Raw genomic sequence first — 15,117 nt, 5'->3', positions numbered from 1 at the left:
AAGGTAGTTCACACGGAGTGGGATGTTATCAGCCACATATCACAGTCAAACCAGCTGTGAGGACATGTTCCAGTCAAAGTACAGTTCATAGAAAAGTTGAATCATAATGCTTTAGGTGTTGCCCCAGTTGAGCGGGCTGACAGTGACAAAGAACACTATTTACCAACCACCTGAAGACAAGAAGTACTCTATCCATCTAAAAGAAAACAAAAATAGATACGAAGTCATAAGATATTGATTCTTTTTGGCCTTGTTTCTGCTGTTTGTCAGCCGAGATTACACATCTTTCATGGTGTCACGCTGGGAATATTTTCAAAATAAAAGTCTGTCTATGACTAAAGTACATACAGTTTGACTTTCTACTTTTTGCTCAAATTGGTATTCATCACCAGCTCTTCCACGTCTGCTCCTAACTGCTTTACGACATCAAGAGAAAACAAAAAAGTGAATGTTTCGTTTTCTTGAAATAAGAAAGGATCCAAAAATTATACAAGCAAAAGTGCTTTACAGGCAGAGAGAGCTATCTACATAGACAACAGCACAATCAAATGCAGATCCATCACATCAATTTAACTGTGATACATTCAAGAAAACTCCCACACACTACCTTTAAGAAGCAAAAACCACTGAGGTTTAGCATTCACGTGTCATTTCTATAGCCTGAGAGAGTCCTATCCAGAAACATGAGAACAAATTTGACCCATCAGCTTGATATGAAAGGTGACTGGAGAATTACAGGCTCATTTATCCAAGGCTTGGGACAATTTATGAAATGAAACACTATTTATGGCTGGAATCCAATTAAGTTGCAGCCTATAAAGAGACATATTTGCACAAATGTAGTGCAAAAGAGCACTATTTGTTCGGAATATCAAATCAGCCATATGAAATATTATAATGCAGTAAAATATGGCCTGTCAAAAGATAATGGATCATTTTTTTGTTTTTTCAAAGATGACATTTGACTCTCCAAGACTATGGAAAGATCAAATCAAAACAGTGACAGCTTTACACAGCAAAGGTGAAGGTCAGTAGAAGGGGTTACTGATACGGACTAATATGGACTTACGTCGAGAAGTCTAGTCTATTAGGCATTAGAGACAGAGAGTGTAGTATAGTGTATTAAACATCACAACGACAACAGCATTTCCATGAATTATTTACTTCGAAGAGCAGAAAATAATTGTTTTAATCACAATGTGAGAAAAGAGCAATAGTGCAAAGTTAGAGAACAGATAGGTGAGAAACATGGGACAATTTCCAAACATTTCTTAAACTCTTATACACAACTGTGTAATTGTACTTCAGCTCATGCAAAAGTCTCTGCTTAGGTATGCTGTCTAGTCACATATACACACAAGTGCCAAATGAGAGAAAAACATGCATGAGGAAAAAAAGAAAGTGTAGAGCACTCACTGTATTCCAGAGGAGATGAGGGACACACTGACCACAACTAAGTCCAGGATGTTGAAATAGTTTCTACAGAATGAGCCTTTGTGAAGGAAGGCTCCATAAGCCGTCATCTGCAAGCAGACGTAAAAAAAACACAATACAATGTGGATTTTTCATTAAAAATTTATTTATTTAACTATTCCTCTTTTTAAACCAGTTTCATAAAGCATAGAACTTCCCAAACTTCCTTGTAATTCTTTGAATCCCCATTTATTTAAATGTATATTTAAATAAGTAAATAGTTTTTTGCAATAGCTGTAGCTGTTTATGCATGTGCATTAGAACAGCCTTTTGCCCATGAATATATATGCAGCCATGTCAGAAAAAAGCAAACTACCTATTGATTGTAACCAGGTTCTTGAATTAGGTAAATATGACATGAATGAAGCAACAAAAGACATATTATAATGCCTCCTTTTTATTCATTGAAAAATATGAATAGGAAAATTGTGCAACTTTGTACTAGTTTAAATAGAGTAGAGACGTTTCTGAAAAAAACAGTGAGTAAAATGATATTAACCTTCAGGAATGACTCAAAAGTTGTTGTTGGTGAAAGTGGTACACGCTTTTGGGTTGCCATGTTTTCACCATTAGCACTAATGCCATCTATTTCTCTTCTTTTCCAAATGGGCTTGGATTTATTACAACACAGAGGCTAAGTATTAAATCTGTTTTGTTCTTTAAAGCTATAAATATCTAATTTGAAGATGCAGTGAGCACTACATCACTGCTGATGTTTTCATGGACCGTGCACAAGCTCCACATTAATCCCAATGTGCTCTTTGAATGTGACTATGCAGAGTAAAGCTTAAAACGGTGTAGATGCATACACAATTAGAGAAATATTGTATGTCTCTAGTCAATAGATCTCTCATGTACCATTTAGATTTACAGTATAAAATACCTTAAGAATAATTTCTATCGTGAAGAGTCCAGTGAAGACATGGTCTGCATACCCCAGGATCTGAAATTATAACAGCAACAAGCAACAATCGTCAAAAGCAACAAACCACATTGTTTAAGCAAGAAAAGAAAAATCGATTTCAAGTGCAGATGTCCTGCATGACTTCTTAGATTAGGATTTTGTTTCTTTTCTGTTTAATTTAATTGAAACTAAGGCATAGTTATACCACAACATTTTCAGGGTTGCACATGATTTTTGTTACAGGTTATTTGAAAAAAAAAGAGAAATTACTGATGTGCAAAAGCAAAACTAGCAAAACTTGAAACAGAAGAGCATCTGAAATGACTTAAAAAAACCAGAACATTTTACTGGAATAAAAAGCTAAAATTTGTGTTTTGTAAATAATTGTAACTAAACAGGAATAAACTATTATCTTGTGTTCCTAGTCCAATTAGGTGACATATTATCATTTTCATAATATAGCTACAGGGTTTTATAGGAAAAATAAGACAACGTAAAGTTAAACAAACTGTTTAACTTTTTCTCCAATAGTATGTAAATAAGAGTTATATAAAATAAATCTCATTAAGCCTAAAGAGCCAAGTAGAACATCTGGTTCTCTGTTATGTTCCTTTAATCTTTAATCCGTTTAGTTAAGAATAAATGTTTGTGGGCAGCTGATGACAGCTAAGAGTCTTAAGACTAAGTCTTATTGTGTTATGTTTCTGCTCAGCTACAATAGCACAATGATACTATAGTTTTAGGAAAGAAGAATGAATTCCATATGCAATAGTGACTATAAGGGGAAAAAGGATGAGTAAAATAATTAAAATTATGAAAACTTTCAGGAAACACAAACTAAAACAAAACTAAAAGCTGTGACCTGTGTTCTACACAACAGCGTTGTGTATTTATTGATTGTTTCCATCACAATTCTGCTATGTCCTCTGTCACCTGGTTTCTGAATGAGTCGTTCTTGACTGGGTCCTCTGCCGCGAGACTGATGCTGCTGAGCAGGATGAAGAAGAGGATGAGGTTGGTGAAGATGTTGTGGTTGACGATCTTATGGCACAGAACCCTGAATCTAAAAAAAAAAAAAAGACAGATTAAAAAAAAAAGGAGATACAAAGAGTGAAAAGAATTTACATACTTCAAAGAAGAGGGTTCGAGATAAGTGGCTTTAATACTTGTTAGTGTGGCTGAAGACGAAGAATGCGCGGGCCTCAGGCATGGGAACGGCCTTCTCCTTTAGATGGATGTCAGAGAGTGGACGCGGCCTTGGGCCCACTGGCATTTCTGGCTCCTCCTCATCATCATCGCCTGATTGGAACAATGACCAAAAAAACATAGAGAGGATAAAGAAGAAAGAGAAGCAAGAAAAAATGAGAAGAAAAATTGACAAAACAAGCAAAGATATAAGCAAATAACAATTCCATAAATATGTATTTGTTACTCTTTTCTTCAAAATTTCCAAAAAATGTATTTGTCTTTTGCATCCAAGGGTGTTACCAATGTAATCATTTGCAGGGTATGGGTTCTTTTCTTCATTCTCATCTCCACAGCAGTCATCCATGCTGATCTGCAAAAATCAAATATTTATTTAACGATCTTCGAAATAAACATCATAAATTCTCCTGAGCGACATTTACAGCTTCAGTCTACTTTCCCGCACAAATGTGTTTACCTTTGTAGCTGGATTGGTTTCTCCATCTGAGGTAATTGACTTCAGCTCTATCTTTTCACTCTTCTTTTCTTCTAAAGGTGGTTTTTCATTCTCTTCATGTTTCTTAGGACTAGCAAGCCTAAAAAAAGACCAAGCTTTTAAACGTTTCACGTTCAATCACGTTTTGTTACACAGTTCCACTGAACTACTGATTTGGTTTAAGTTCAGAGTTTCAATGAAGGTTTTCACTGCAGCTGATACATTTTTAAAAAAAAGTAGCTGTACTTATGTGATCAAGCACAAAGAATATTAGCAAGGGAAAGCCAAGCTTTCCTTTTTACTTATTTTTTTCTTTTTTTAAATCGATGAACGTCTCAACCAAACGGGAAACATAATGATTTGTTCCACTAATGGGAACACGACCTTCTCCGGCTGAGCTGAAGTCTCTGATAATTACGACTTACAAACTTCTTTCACGCGCAACAAGACACTAGAAATATCTATTTAAATTGTTTTTATTACAAGAACTAAAAAGATAATGAAAAAAGAAAAAAAAAAGGTCATATTTCTTTTTCAATAAGCAGTACTTTGTTGTAATTCTTCAGCGGTTTTTACGTTAAGATTCAATTAGACTGAGTGTCAGCTTTGGCATTACTGACTATCTGGGCTGCGGGCGGCTTAAGCTCTCCCTTGGTGCCTTCGAGACTGAACAAGCTGCTGCTATTCCTAAGTCCCCCAACCTCTTGAAGTATAGGCAAAAAAATATAGCTAGCTTTTTTAAAGCTCAGTAAATGGCTCCCTTAGTTTCTCTTTTAGCTTCACCTGGCCAGTTTCTTCCTCTCCTTTGCCTCTTCCTCCTCCTTCTGGGCTGAGGTCAGACTCTCTGCATCTGCCAGATTGTCGACAGCAATGGCCAAGAAGACATTCAGTAGGATATCTGTTCAGAGGATGATGTAAGGTGTAACTTCAAAATATGGGATTGAATGGGAACACAAAAATAATGTACAACTTAGAAATACTAAACGCAACATTTTTTGGTTTTAGCAATTTAACTCCTGTGTGAAACAGTTTTTCACAACAAATCTTTGAATTGAATCTTTTCATAAGGCATAGGTGTCATAATTATGACACAGAAGCTGCTGTTGTTTTGCCAGAACCTCCATTGTTCAAGGATACAGTTTCCGCAGATGAACAGAATGATGAAATAGATGCAGACCAGCATGCCCGGAAAAGACGGACCACCATACGCCATAATGCCATCATACATCACAGAGTTCCAGTCCTCTCCTGTTAGAATCTACGGTCAAAGAGAAAATTTGGCTTTAAGTTAAACTTTTTGAACTGACTAAGAAATCCAGTGACTACAAGAAAAGAGCAAAGGGCAGGATGGACATGAAGAGACAGTCGCTGGGCTGTTACCTGAAACACGGTGAGCAAAGACTGGGGAAAGTTGTCAAAGGTGCTGCGCCTTGTCTCGTCAAAGTTGAACTTTCCCCCAAAAAGCTGCATGCCCAGCAGGGAAAAAATAATGATGAAGAGGAAGAGCAGGAGGAGCAGGGAGGCGATGGATCGAACAGAGTTCAGCAGGGAAGCCACCAGGTTGGACAGGGAGTTCCAATACCTGAATGAAATGTAAGAAGTTGTAATCTAACACATACATATATGAAATAAAACCATATTTTTTACACAATAATGACAAAAACTGTGTGTTAATTTTGCTTAATATGCAGCAAAATTCATATTAACCTGGTTATTTTGAAGATTCTGAGCAAGCGTACACATCGTAAGACAGAAATGCCGAGAGGAGACATGATCTTTGTTTCTACTAAAATTGTCTCCAGGATTCCTCCGCACACTACGAAACTGTCAAACCGATTGAAGAGGGAAACAAAGTATGCCTGTAGAGGGAGAAGGGCTTATCTTAAAAAAAATCCCCAAAGTTACAAAATTGTTTCACGGTTTTGGCATATTATTGTGAGTCCTACCTGGAGACCAAGACTGTACATCTTTAACAGCATCTCACCAGTGAAAAGTGCTAGTAATACTTTATTGGCTATGTCTGAAAAATAGAAAATATCAGAACAACAAATTTTAGAAAAGCAGGAAACATGAACGCAGCAAAACCAAAATGACAACATTTGCAAAAAGACTTTTTCCTTTTTTAAAAGATCTTTACCTTGTACATCTGTGAGCCACTGAGGCTGCCGGTGATGTTCAGAAGCAATGGTCAGAGTGTTGAGGAAAACCAGGAAGATGACCAGCCAATAGAAAACCTGGGATTTGACAGCTGCACGGCACTTCCTCCTGAACAGCCTGTTCCATCTTCGGGAGTAACGGCTGAGAAGGAAAACAAGTTTTTATTTACTTATTGGGTATTATCTAAAAAGAAGAGGTTAGGAGGAACGAGTGGGAGAGCCTGGGATGGAGCCAAGTAAAAGAGAAAGGAAAGAATGGAGGAAAGTGATGGAAGGTGGCCACCCACAAAAAGAAAGAGTATGAAAAAGGAAAAAATAGTTAATGAACAATGGTGAACAGAGCTGCTTAAATCGGCCTGTTGGCCATTCCAGCACAGATCTGTGGAAAAGAGTCATTTAACTTTAACATCAAAGAGCTGAAACAGAGGAATTTATTGGCAGAAAAATGACGGTAATGTAAAAAAGTTCAACAGTATCATTAAAATTAGGTAACATGATTTTCAAGAAAAGGAGATTCACCATTTTATAACCCTCAGACGGGTTTACAAATAAAATTTAGAATGATTTTCTGTACTGCACTTCATTAGTTTCTACTTCAAAACCAATTTAGCTTCAAATCTGAGTCAAGTCAAATTCCAAAAATTGTTGTTCCGCTTTTTCACAGCTTTAGTACTGATTTGACAGCTGAAATTTCATAACTGCTCTTTTGTGACAATAAATGATATCAAAGCAACTGCCTGAGCTTTTGCTATTCTGACATCAGAGAAGCAGTGATGCAGAAATCTCATTTTTCAGGTTTAAATCTTTATGCTTAAACCCTTTAGAACATTTGTAGATGATTCAAGGCAAAAAATACAATTGTTAAAAAATGAAACTAAATGAAACTAATGTCAATTGGGGAAAAAAACCCATTATACATTTGCAACTTACATGTATTTTTAGAAAAATAATTGACAACATTGCTTTAAAAACAGAAGTTAACACTCATAAAAATAGGGAAAAAAAGGTGATCAGAGGTTAACACAAACCTAAAAAACACCACCTCAGGAACAGAAAAGCAAGACGTATTTGCTGTGTTTAAAACCAAACAGTCATGTTCTGTTTGGAAAATCAGTTTTTGTAGAAAGCCTTCTGTACTCAATGTACCCAAAACCTCCAGCAGTGGATGTACAAAATTATAAAGCCACCAAACATTTTTAATTTGTGTCTTATTTTCTTTAATTTTTTTTTCTGTTTTTAACAGTCTGCGTGATTTGTTTTAGAATGATTGTATTACCTCATGTAATCCAGAACAACTGTTTTGCTACTAACTTGTAATGCATTCACTTTTTTGCTACAGTTCATTTAAAATTTAGCCCAAGTGTTTCCTATTAAAAAAGGTGATCATCTGCTAATTCTTTATTGCTTCTTATTGGCAATTAATTTTAAAGCGATGCTAACCCTGTAAAGTGGAAGATTATATTATTTGTGATTCTAAAGATGTAACAAAGGTGGCTTTTTTACCCGCAGAAGTATCAGAGCGATGTCCTTGTAAAGTCTTTTATTTTGTACTATCTGGGATGTCACAATTCTTGATTAAAAACCGATCTGTGTTACACCATTGACTAGAATTGTGGGGAAAGTGAATTCCTTCTGCATTTTTTCATTGAAATATGCGTTGTGCAAAATTCACATTTTATTCTTGTTTTATTGCATTACACCAGGCTTAATACAGGCCAGCTGTTTTTCTTTATTAGTAATTGCTTAGCAGAAAAAAAAAAAAGCTTTTTCTGAATTTTAAAGTTTTTTTGTTGTTGTTTTCAAACACACAAATCATATATCCCATTGTAGCAAAACCGTGACCAATAAAAAAATCAGGATTTAAACCAAATCGCGGGGAATCGTTGCATCCTTAGAATTTAAATATGTCGTCGAACAGAAAGAGGGGGAAGTAACCATGTTGGTTTCTCAAGGGACAACAAATAATATAAACGTTAGTTTAGGTACGGACTTCGATTAGCAATGCTATGTAAGTTTGTAAGGCTCCTGCAAACACTGCACACACAACTTTAATAGAGACATTAGAGCCGGTGGTTTGTAAGACGGTGGGAAACATGTACTAACCTGAACTTGGATTTGGAGATCCTAATTCTGGAACACAGAAAACAGAATGGATTATACACACAACAGACACACATAGACAAGTACACATGAAGGGGGTGATTTGATGGAAATAATGTTTTTTTCTCAAATGTATTTAGCAAACAGGATTTAGAGATTTTAAATTATTCACAGCAAGCAAACAAGTAAAATTTTTTCCGTTTGAAACTGATACTGATTGTTTTAAGCACCCTCTGCAAATTTCCTATTAAGGGTGCAATTCAACAACATGAGTTATTATAAACCCCCTCCAAACACATAGACAGTGGTATCCAGTCAAGATATTTAAATGATAATGATAACTGTTTGGGTTTCTGCCAATTAATCTTAGTCTGGAAAAAATAAAACAACAACAGTTTTTTAAATAAATGTTTTTTGATTGTTCACCACTGTAACAGTAAAATGTACAACACAGAAAACTGAGGACAAGAGCTCACAGAAGACAGCAGAGAAGATTCCTGGTTTGTTAACTTAAAATAATTCAATTTATTTTTGCATAATAAACAGTCACATCTAAAAGCAGTAGCTAAGATACACCTTCCTTAAAGCCCCGCTTCCATGAAAGTTGCGATTTGGTTTTTCAAACATGTCCTTGTGGCACTTATTTGATTTTGAAGGGATATATTTAAAAAAAAGAATTAATCTCAAATTGGTATTTTTGAGTACTGTGTTTCCTTTTTCAAATCGTTGTGAATAAAGAGCAGGCAAAAAAATGCAGTTTGAAAAAGAGCAAAAGGTATTTGTGACGTAGAAAAAAAACCGGAGGGGGGGGGGCAGCCTGCAGTGGTACTGCCCACAACTCAGAGATGAATTTCTAATAATAAAGACACAGACAAAAGTTTTTTTTTTTTTTTTAAACGACATAGTTGTAATTAATAAACCCCTGGGAACGCTTTTAAAATAGCTCAAAAGATGATCAGAGTGGATCTTTGAAATAATTTTAACTGATTCAAAAAAGTACATCTGATTAGAATTTCTTGGAACCCATTGCAATCAAGCGAACACTGGTTCTCTATGAACTAAAAAAAAATGTTTGAACTATGTGACCAGCTGGCTGAGCGGCTGACTGAAGTAATGAAATGTTCCACTGACGGCCTGAGCAAAGGAATAGAATGACTGACTGGCTGGATATGGGACCTGGCAGTACACACACTTTTTCTCTTCATGTGTCTGTCTCCATTATGAGATCAGCAGTTGCTGAAGTATCTGAAGCCCAGAGGGATTTCTCTGAAGCACCAGGGGGGCACTGACAAACAACAAAAGTCTTTCCCCGCAACATCTGGAGAAAATCCCATCAGGAAGAAACATATTAGATTTTTTTTTTTTTTTTTTTTTTTACCAGAATAACTGCATTCCGCGTTAACAGAATTTTGATAAGAATTTTTAGGATAAATCTGTGATTGCGGTTTAAAAAGTACTCCTAATGTCAGAGTGCCCAACATTTCAAAAATGAAACATTTTTCAGACAGTAACATTAAATTTATCTAACCGAATTGATAAACTGTCTGTGACCACTTTTCTACTATTCCCTGAGTCTATGAAAATCTTTATGAAGTTTACAAATGGGCAAAAACAAAATAACAAACCCAACAACAGGTAAGAGGAAAATACCACAGTGTGTCAGACCTGTGTGACTGTCAGCTTCCCCATCTTTTCTTTCATTTGAATACATTTTTCAATTTGAAATAGTAAATTTGTTGCTCTGATTTGCATTTAAAATGATGAAGATAAGTGTGTTTGCTTCTGCACACTGAAGCGGTGGCCCTCTGGGTTTACAGTTCTTTTGAGACTTGTGTCTCAGAAAAAAATAAAAAAATAAGGAACACAAGTGTTTGAATAATGTAAAAAATATAAAAGGGTAGCAGGAGTGAATCAGGAAGTCAGCTGTTTTTGAGCTCCCACAGGAAAGAAAGAAAGCTTTTTAAGCAGCAAACATTAAGGTAAGGAGAGAGAGAGGACAGAACACAGGAAGAAAAGTGAAAGTAAGAAATTATTAAACATGGTTCAAGTACAATTCTTTTCGTACATTTTTCTGAGTATAGGTCACGCTTTTTTGCATAGCTTGGCCAAGGGTGCGACTTAAACTCATGAGCGACTTATATGTGATTTTTAATGTATAAAAATTAACTCATATGTTCGTCATTTTCCCACCGGTTGCCCTTTAGTAGTTGTTTTCTGCTAATAACCACTAAAGTGCACTGTAGGTGTGTAGGTGTGTGCAACGCAGCAGAAGAAGTGCCATCCAAAACAAACATAGAGGAGAATCTGATCATCCATCTCCTAAAGTTTATGATGTTTTTCTTCTTTGCATCGAGAGACATTATCATTCTTGTTTCTAATTGTTTCCTTTGTTGGACTAATGCAGGACTGCAAGTAATGAAAGCACCGCCATTCAAATGTAGCTCCTGGAGTTCCTAAGGTAATGATTGCCATTAAAAAAATAGACTGACTGATCTCATGAACCTAGACATGGAGACACACGTTTTTTGCTACAGGATTGAACATCAACTTTGACGTGCATCGAAAGAAGCAGCAAAAACCAATTCGACACATGCATCATGTCTGCTGTGAACGCAGCATTATGCCTGGCTGGCCAGAATAGTTCAGAAGTGTCCCATTTTTCTCCCAAAAGTGCTACTTATACTCTACAGCAGGGGTATCAAACTCATTTTCACCGAGGGGCACATCAGCATAGTGGCTGTCCTTTTGTGGGCCAGATACAACTTACACATGTGACTAAATGTAAAGAATAATAAATGTTACTACTCCTTAATGTTAAATAACTCATTTATTTATTCATTTTAACTTTTTAAAGTGACAATTACAGTTGCATAGAAAACATATGTTTTCTTGTTACTCTAGCATAAATCCTTTTTAAATGGTTTCTTTCAGGTTAGGTTATTTGGACAGTGTTTAAGTCCTAATGTGTCGTTGCCCAATCTGATATTTCAGATATCAACAAATACACGCCAATTTTTATTTTAAGAAATTAAAAAAATTTATGCTCTCGCGGGCCACATAAAATGACATGGCGGACCACATTAGGCCCGCGGGCCTTTAGTTTGACACATGTGCTCTACAGCAATTTATTTATAAATTTTTCTTCTTTATCCATCTTTTCTTTGGGCTCCAAAATCACAAAAAACCTGATCTAACATCGTGGCCAGCTTCTGCAGATTTATCCAACTTCATGCTAGTTAAACTTGTATCAGAGTGGATTGTATTGGTGACTTGTTTTACTCTGCTCAGACAACCTTTTGTGCATGAATGCTCATAGACCTTAGTGAGCCTGAAAAGACAAGGGCTGGCTTAGCCAGATCAATGAAGGATGGAGGCATGTTGAACCGCTTGTACCATGGCTAACACAGCCATACCAAAAGAAAAAAAAAAAACAATCAGGCTGGAGCTCATCCACGGGACTGTCAGATGGTGACTGAGGGACCTGAAGTCGAGACAGTAAAGAGGTGTGCCTGTGTGAGAGTGAGGTACTTACGCTAGCCGGGTGCAGCAGGTCTCCCCCTCTACATCTCCCCCTGGGGGGTTGTCTGTGTTGACTGACTCATTCTCACTGGCTGGCATGCTCACTAAGAGACAGGGCAGTGGACAAAAAAAGGAGAAGGAACTAGTTAGAGAAAATAAGGTTTTAGGACTCTTTCTTTTTATTGTACCTTAAACTTGCAAATGTCTGGAAACTCCAGCGGCACTGCCACAAACACACACCTGAAAGTCATGAAGCCCCGCCCTCAAATTTTGGTCAAACTTGCATATGAATAGTCACGAATTAACAATTTAAAATAGATAAAAGTCTGCTTTCTCCTGACTACTGGAAGGTCATAAAAAAACAACAAACAACAAACAAATTAAACATTAAAGTCCCACTCCAATCATCTATTGTAAAAGCATTCCCAGTGGTCTTTTAATTTTGATTTTTAGCCAAATTTAAAAAATTGGTGCTATTTTCTAGAACATAGTTTCTGCAGAGCGCTAAGAGTTCATTCGAAATTTACCTCTGAGTTGCGGATGGAACTGTTAGCATGGAGTAAGCCTGCCTCCGTTTCCCATCATCCATGTGTTAACACGGTCTCCCTCTAGCTTACAGCCTCTTACAACCCTAAGATAACATTACTGGTGCATCAAAAAAGTTGAGCAACATCGGAGCTCCCCAGGCGTACAGCTTTGAGCGAGATGTCAGCTCAGACGAGGAAAACAAAGACGTCCATGGATCTAGTCATCTACAAGTGGATGCATTAGAATGGAGCGCAGCAGGGAGCTTGTGGCCCACCGGCTGTAGCACCGACGCCACTCCTATATATATAAGCCTTTTTTCAATAGCATTTTTTTGTTTGCTCCTGATTCACAACGATTCGAATAAATAAGTACTCAGAAAAGCTATTTTAAGCTTAATTTTCTTTATATGTATGTTCTCCATCATAAGAAAAAGGCTACAAGGACATGTTAAAAACACAATTTGCATTGGAGTGGGTCTTTAAATTAATTACACATCATAAAAGATCTAGGTACAAAACTCTAATGGTTTTCTCTCGAGTTAAAGGGCTCTAAGCTAAAGAAAAATTGTTTCAAATAACCCATTTGTACTTTTATGAGTAGCAGGCTGAAGGCAAAACATAATATAGACTCCAGAATTTGGTCATCAAACACCATGAAGAACGCTGAGTCATCATCGCAGGCAAGGATTTGAAAATGATGGTGTAGAATTTTTCTCCCCTTAATCCCTATGCAGATCTGCAGACGTAGGCTCCCAAAGCCTCAATTTTTCTCAAGTAATTGCACTGAGCGTCATCAACATGTCACCCAAGCATGTGATGATGTGCAAATATGAAAGGAAAGTTGAATGCTGGCAGGACAAACATTTTGTAATATCAGTAAAATGAATCAGTTGGTGTGACTGGAAAACAGAAAGCAGACGGGAATAAAAGTAAAGAAGAAATGAGGGATAATCATTGACGGAGGTATACATGAGGAGAGAGGTGAATGTGTGATTTATTTAAAATGATATACTGCTCTTCCCTTTTTTCATTTGCTTTTTCTTTATTTGGCAGGAATAAGCTACAGCCCACTCCTGTCAGCCTAAATAGATTCTGAAGAACAGCCTTCAAACATACTGCACCAACATTTCAGTGCATCATGTGTTTAAACAAATTGTTAACCATCCATCCATCCACGAGGTGGACCAGAGCCTCCCCAGTTACTGTTGTATAAAGACTGGACGGTTCAACAGTTCACCCCCAGGCTTTTAATCTTCGAAAATTGAATATATAACAAACACTAAGTCTGGAAAAAGTTGGTGCTAATGGTAATTATATTCCATACTTCTTCATATTTATGATTTATTACAAGACATGATGGAAAGCACCTAAACAAAATAGTACAAAATGCCACTGAATATTGACACACGGATTGGTCATGAATAAGTCCAGTGTTGTACAGATCAGAAGAGTCTCTGAGCATTTAAGCGTCAGCTGTGAACACTAGATGTTTCTGCAGGCCGACACGTGCCACCTGCTGCTACAGCACTTGGTTAAAAGCAGTCAAAGCCTTCTGGTCTCTCCTGAGGCTGAATCCTTTCAAAAACTGTAAAGAAGCAGCCCGCTGCCTTCCCCTCAATGGAACTCTGAACTAGTTTAATATCTATTGTTAGAGTGAATCCCAAAGACCTCAAGACACTGAGACAAGGAGCCAGATGAAAAACAAAAAAGGAACATGGAAAGTGGGAGGCAGAACACTGACTGCAGGGACATGAAATGATTGAAACAGGTGTTTCATTTTTGTTTTCAATAGAAAGAAGGATTGGGTGGTAAGGGGGTGTCACTAATCTAAACTGTTTGATGATCTCCAAAGATAAACTTTCATAATTGCTTTTTTACCTAGTAAAACAACATTCATACTATTGGATGTGAACCATATATGAGAACTGGAGCGAGGGAGTGTGGCATCACCCAAAAAAAATGGTTTACTTCTGGCTCCAACCAAATGAAGTGAATTCTGTCACTTTTGCAATAAGGACATTGCCATTTTGGAGCAAAACGTCAATAATCAGTGATTGGTCTGAATCAACATTTCCATGGCAACCACTCTGGACAACTGGGAGTGAGCTTGTTGGAAGTCCACACCCCTACCACCAGTTTGTACCTTAAATAACTCCCACAATAGAAAAATGATTGAAAATGAGTTTTAGAAGGAAAATGTTTAAAAAAAGGTTGCAAAGCAAGAATGGTTATTCTGATAAATAGAATGACTGAGTAATGGCTGTTTCTTTTTTCAATAAAAGTCTATGGGATTTTGGCTTATTGCAACCAGCAGGTACTTCCTGTTTTGAATGGAAAGGGTAAGGTCACTCAGTCCAGTTCTCATATACAGTCAATGGTGCGAACCAAAAAAACGAACAAACAATATGTTCACATTTCACTTGCCTTCATTTATGTTTAGAAGCAGTTGCAATGTTTTTGCAGTCAACAAAAACATTTTTGCATTAGCCTGCAGGTAATTCACGTTGTTTCATTACTTGAATACTGTATAATGAAGTTTTATATATTTAAATGTTCAAGTGAAAATATTCAAAGGTTAAATCCTAAAATCCTAAATGTAGGGGAAAAGAACTGTTTGTGACTGTTTTGACTTGCATAAAACTACAACTACAAACTACAACTGACTACAACTGCAAGATTGTACTTTTCTGTGTCACTTTTTTTTTTTGCATACATAGATTTCATGCTTGTGTGGATTTGTCATCACTCACATTCTTT

General features: G+C 36.7%; 1 protein-coding gene across 31 annotated transcripts in view; it reads right to left on the bottom strand.

The window, feature by feature from the left end:
* The window catches only part of cacna1c (calcium channel, voltage-dependent, L type, alpha 1C subunit), a 192,246-nt gene that overhangs the window by 31,063 nt on the left and 146,066 nt on the right, over nucleotides 1–15,117 (bottom strand). For 27 of the 31 annotated variants that reach the window (XM_078942241.1, XM_078942259.1, XM_078942245.1 and 24 more), the window contains 14 exons: nucleotides 11,847–11,937; nucleotides 8,318–8,344; nucleotides 6,196–6,356; nucleotides 6,005–6,078; nucleotides 5,766–5,917; nucleotides 5,439–5,640; nucleotides 5,196–5,316; nucleotides 4,842–4,956; nucleotides 4,041–4,158; nucleotides 3,866–3,935; nucleotides 3,544–3,676; nucleotides 3,311–3,440; nucleotides 2,357–2,416; nucleotides 1,417–1,523 (listed from right to left, as the gene is read on the bottom strand). In XM_078942241.1, the coding sequence (XP_078798367.1) occupies nucleotides 1,417–1,523; nucleotides 2,357–2,416; nucleotides 3,311–3,440; nucleotides 3,544–3,676; nucleotides 3,866–3,935; nucleotides 4,041–4,158; nucleotides 4,842–4,956; nucleotides 5,196–5,316; nucleotides 5,439–5,640; nucleotides 5,766–5,917; nucleotides 6,005–6,078; nucleotides 6,196–6,356; nucleotides 8,318–8,344; nucleotides 11,847–11,937 (1,561 nt within the window). The remainder of the gene's footprint in view (nucleotides 1–1,416; nucleotides 1,524–2,356; nucleotides 2,417–3,310; nucleotides 3,441–3,543; nucleotides 3,677–3,865; nucleotides 3,936–4,040; nucleotides 4,159–4,841; nucleotides 4,957–5,195; nucleotides 5,317–5,438; nucleotides 5,641–5,765; nucleotides 5,918–6,004; nucleotides 6,079–6,195; nucleotides 6,357–8,317; nucleotides 8,345–11,846; nucleotides 11,938–15,117) is intronic. The other 4 variants (XM_078942246.1, XM_078942254.1, XM_078942262.1 and 1 more) reach the window with 1 other exon arrangement.

Source organism: Oryzias latipes, chromosome 23 (assembly GCF_053564925.1).
Source record: "Oryzias latipes strain Hd-rR chromosome 23, Olatipes_Hd-rR_3.1".
In the NCBI taxonomy this organism is placed as follows: Eukaryota; Metazoa; Chordata; class Actinopteri; order Beloniformes; family Adrianichthyidae; genus Oryzias; species Oryzias latipes.
This window is presented reverse-complemented; position numbering and strand designations above follow the sequence as displayed.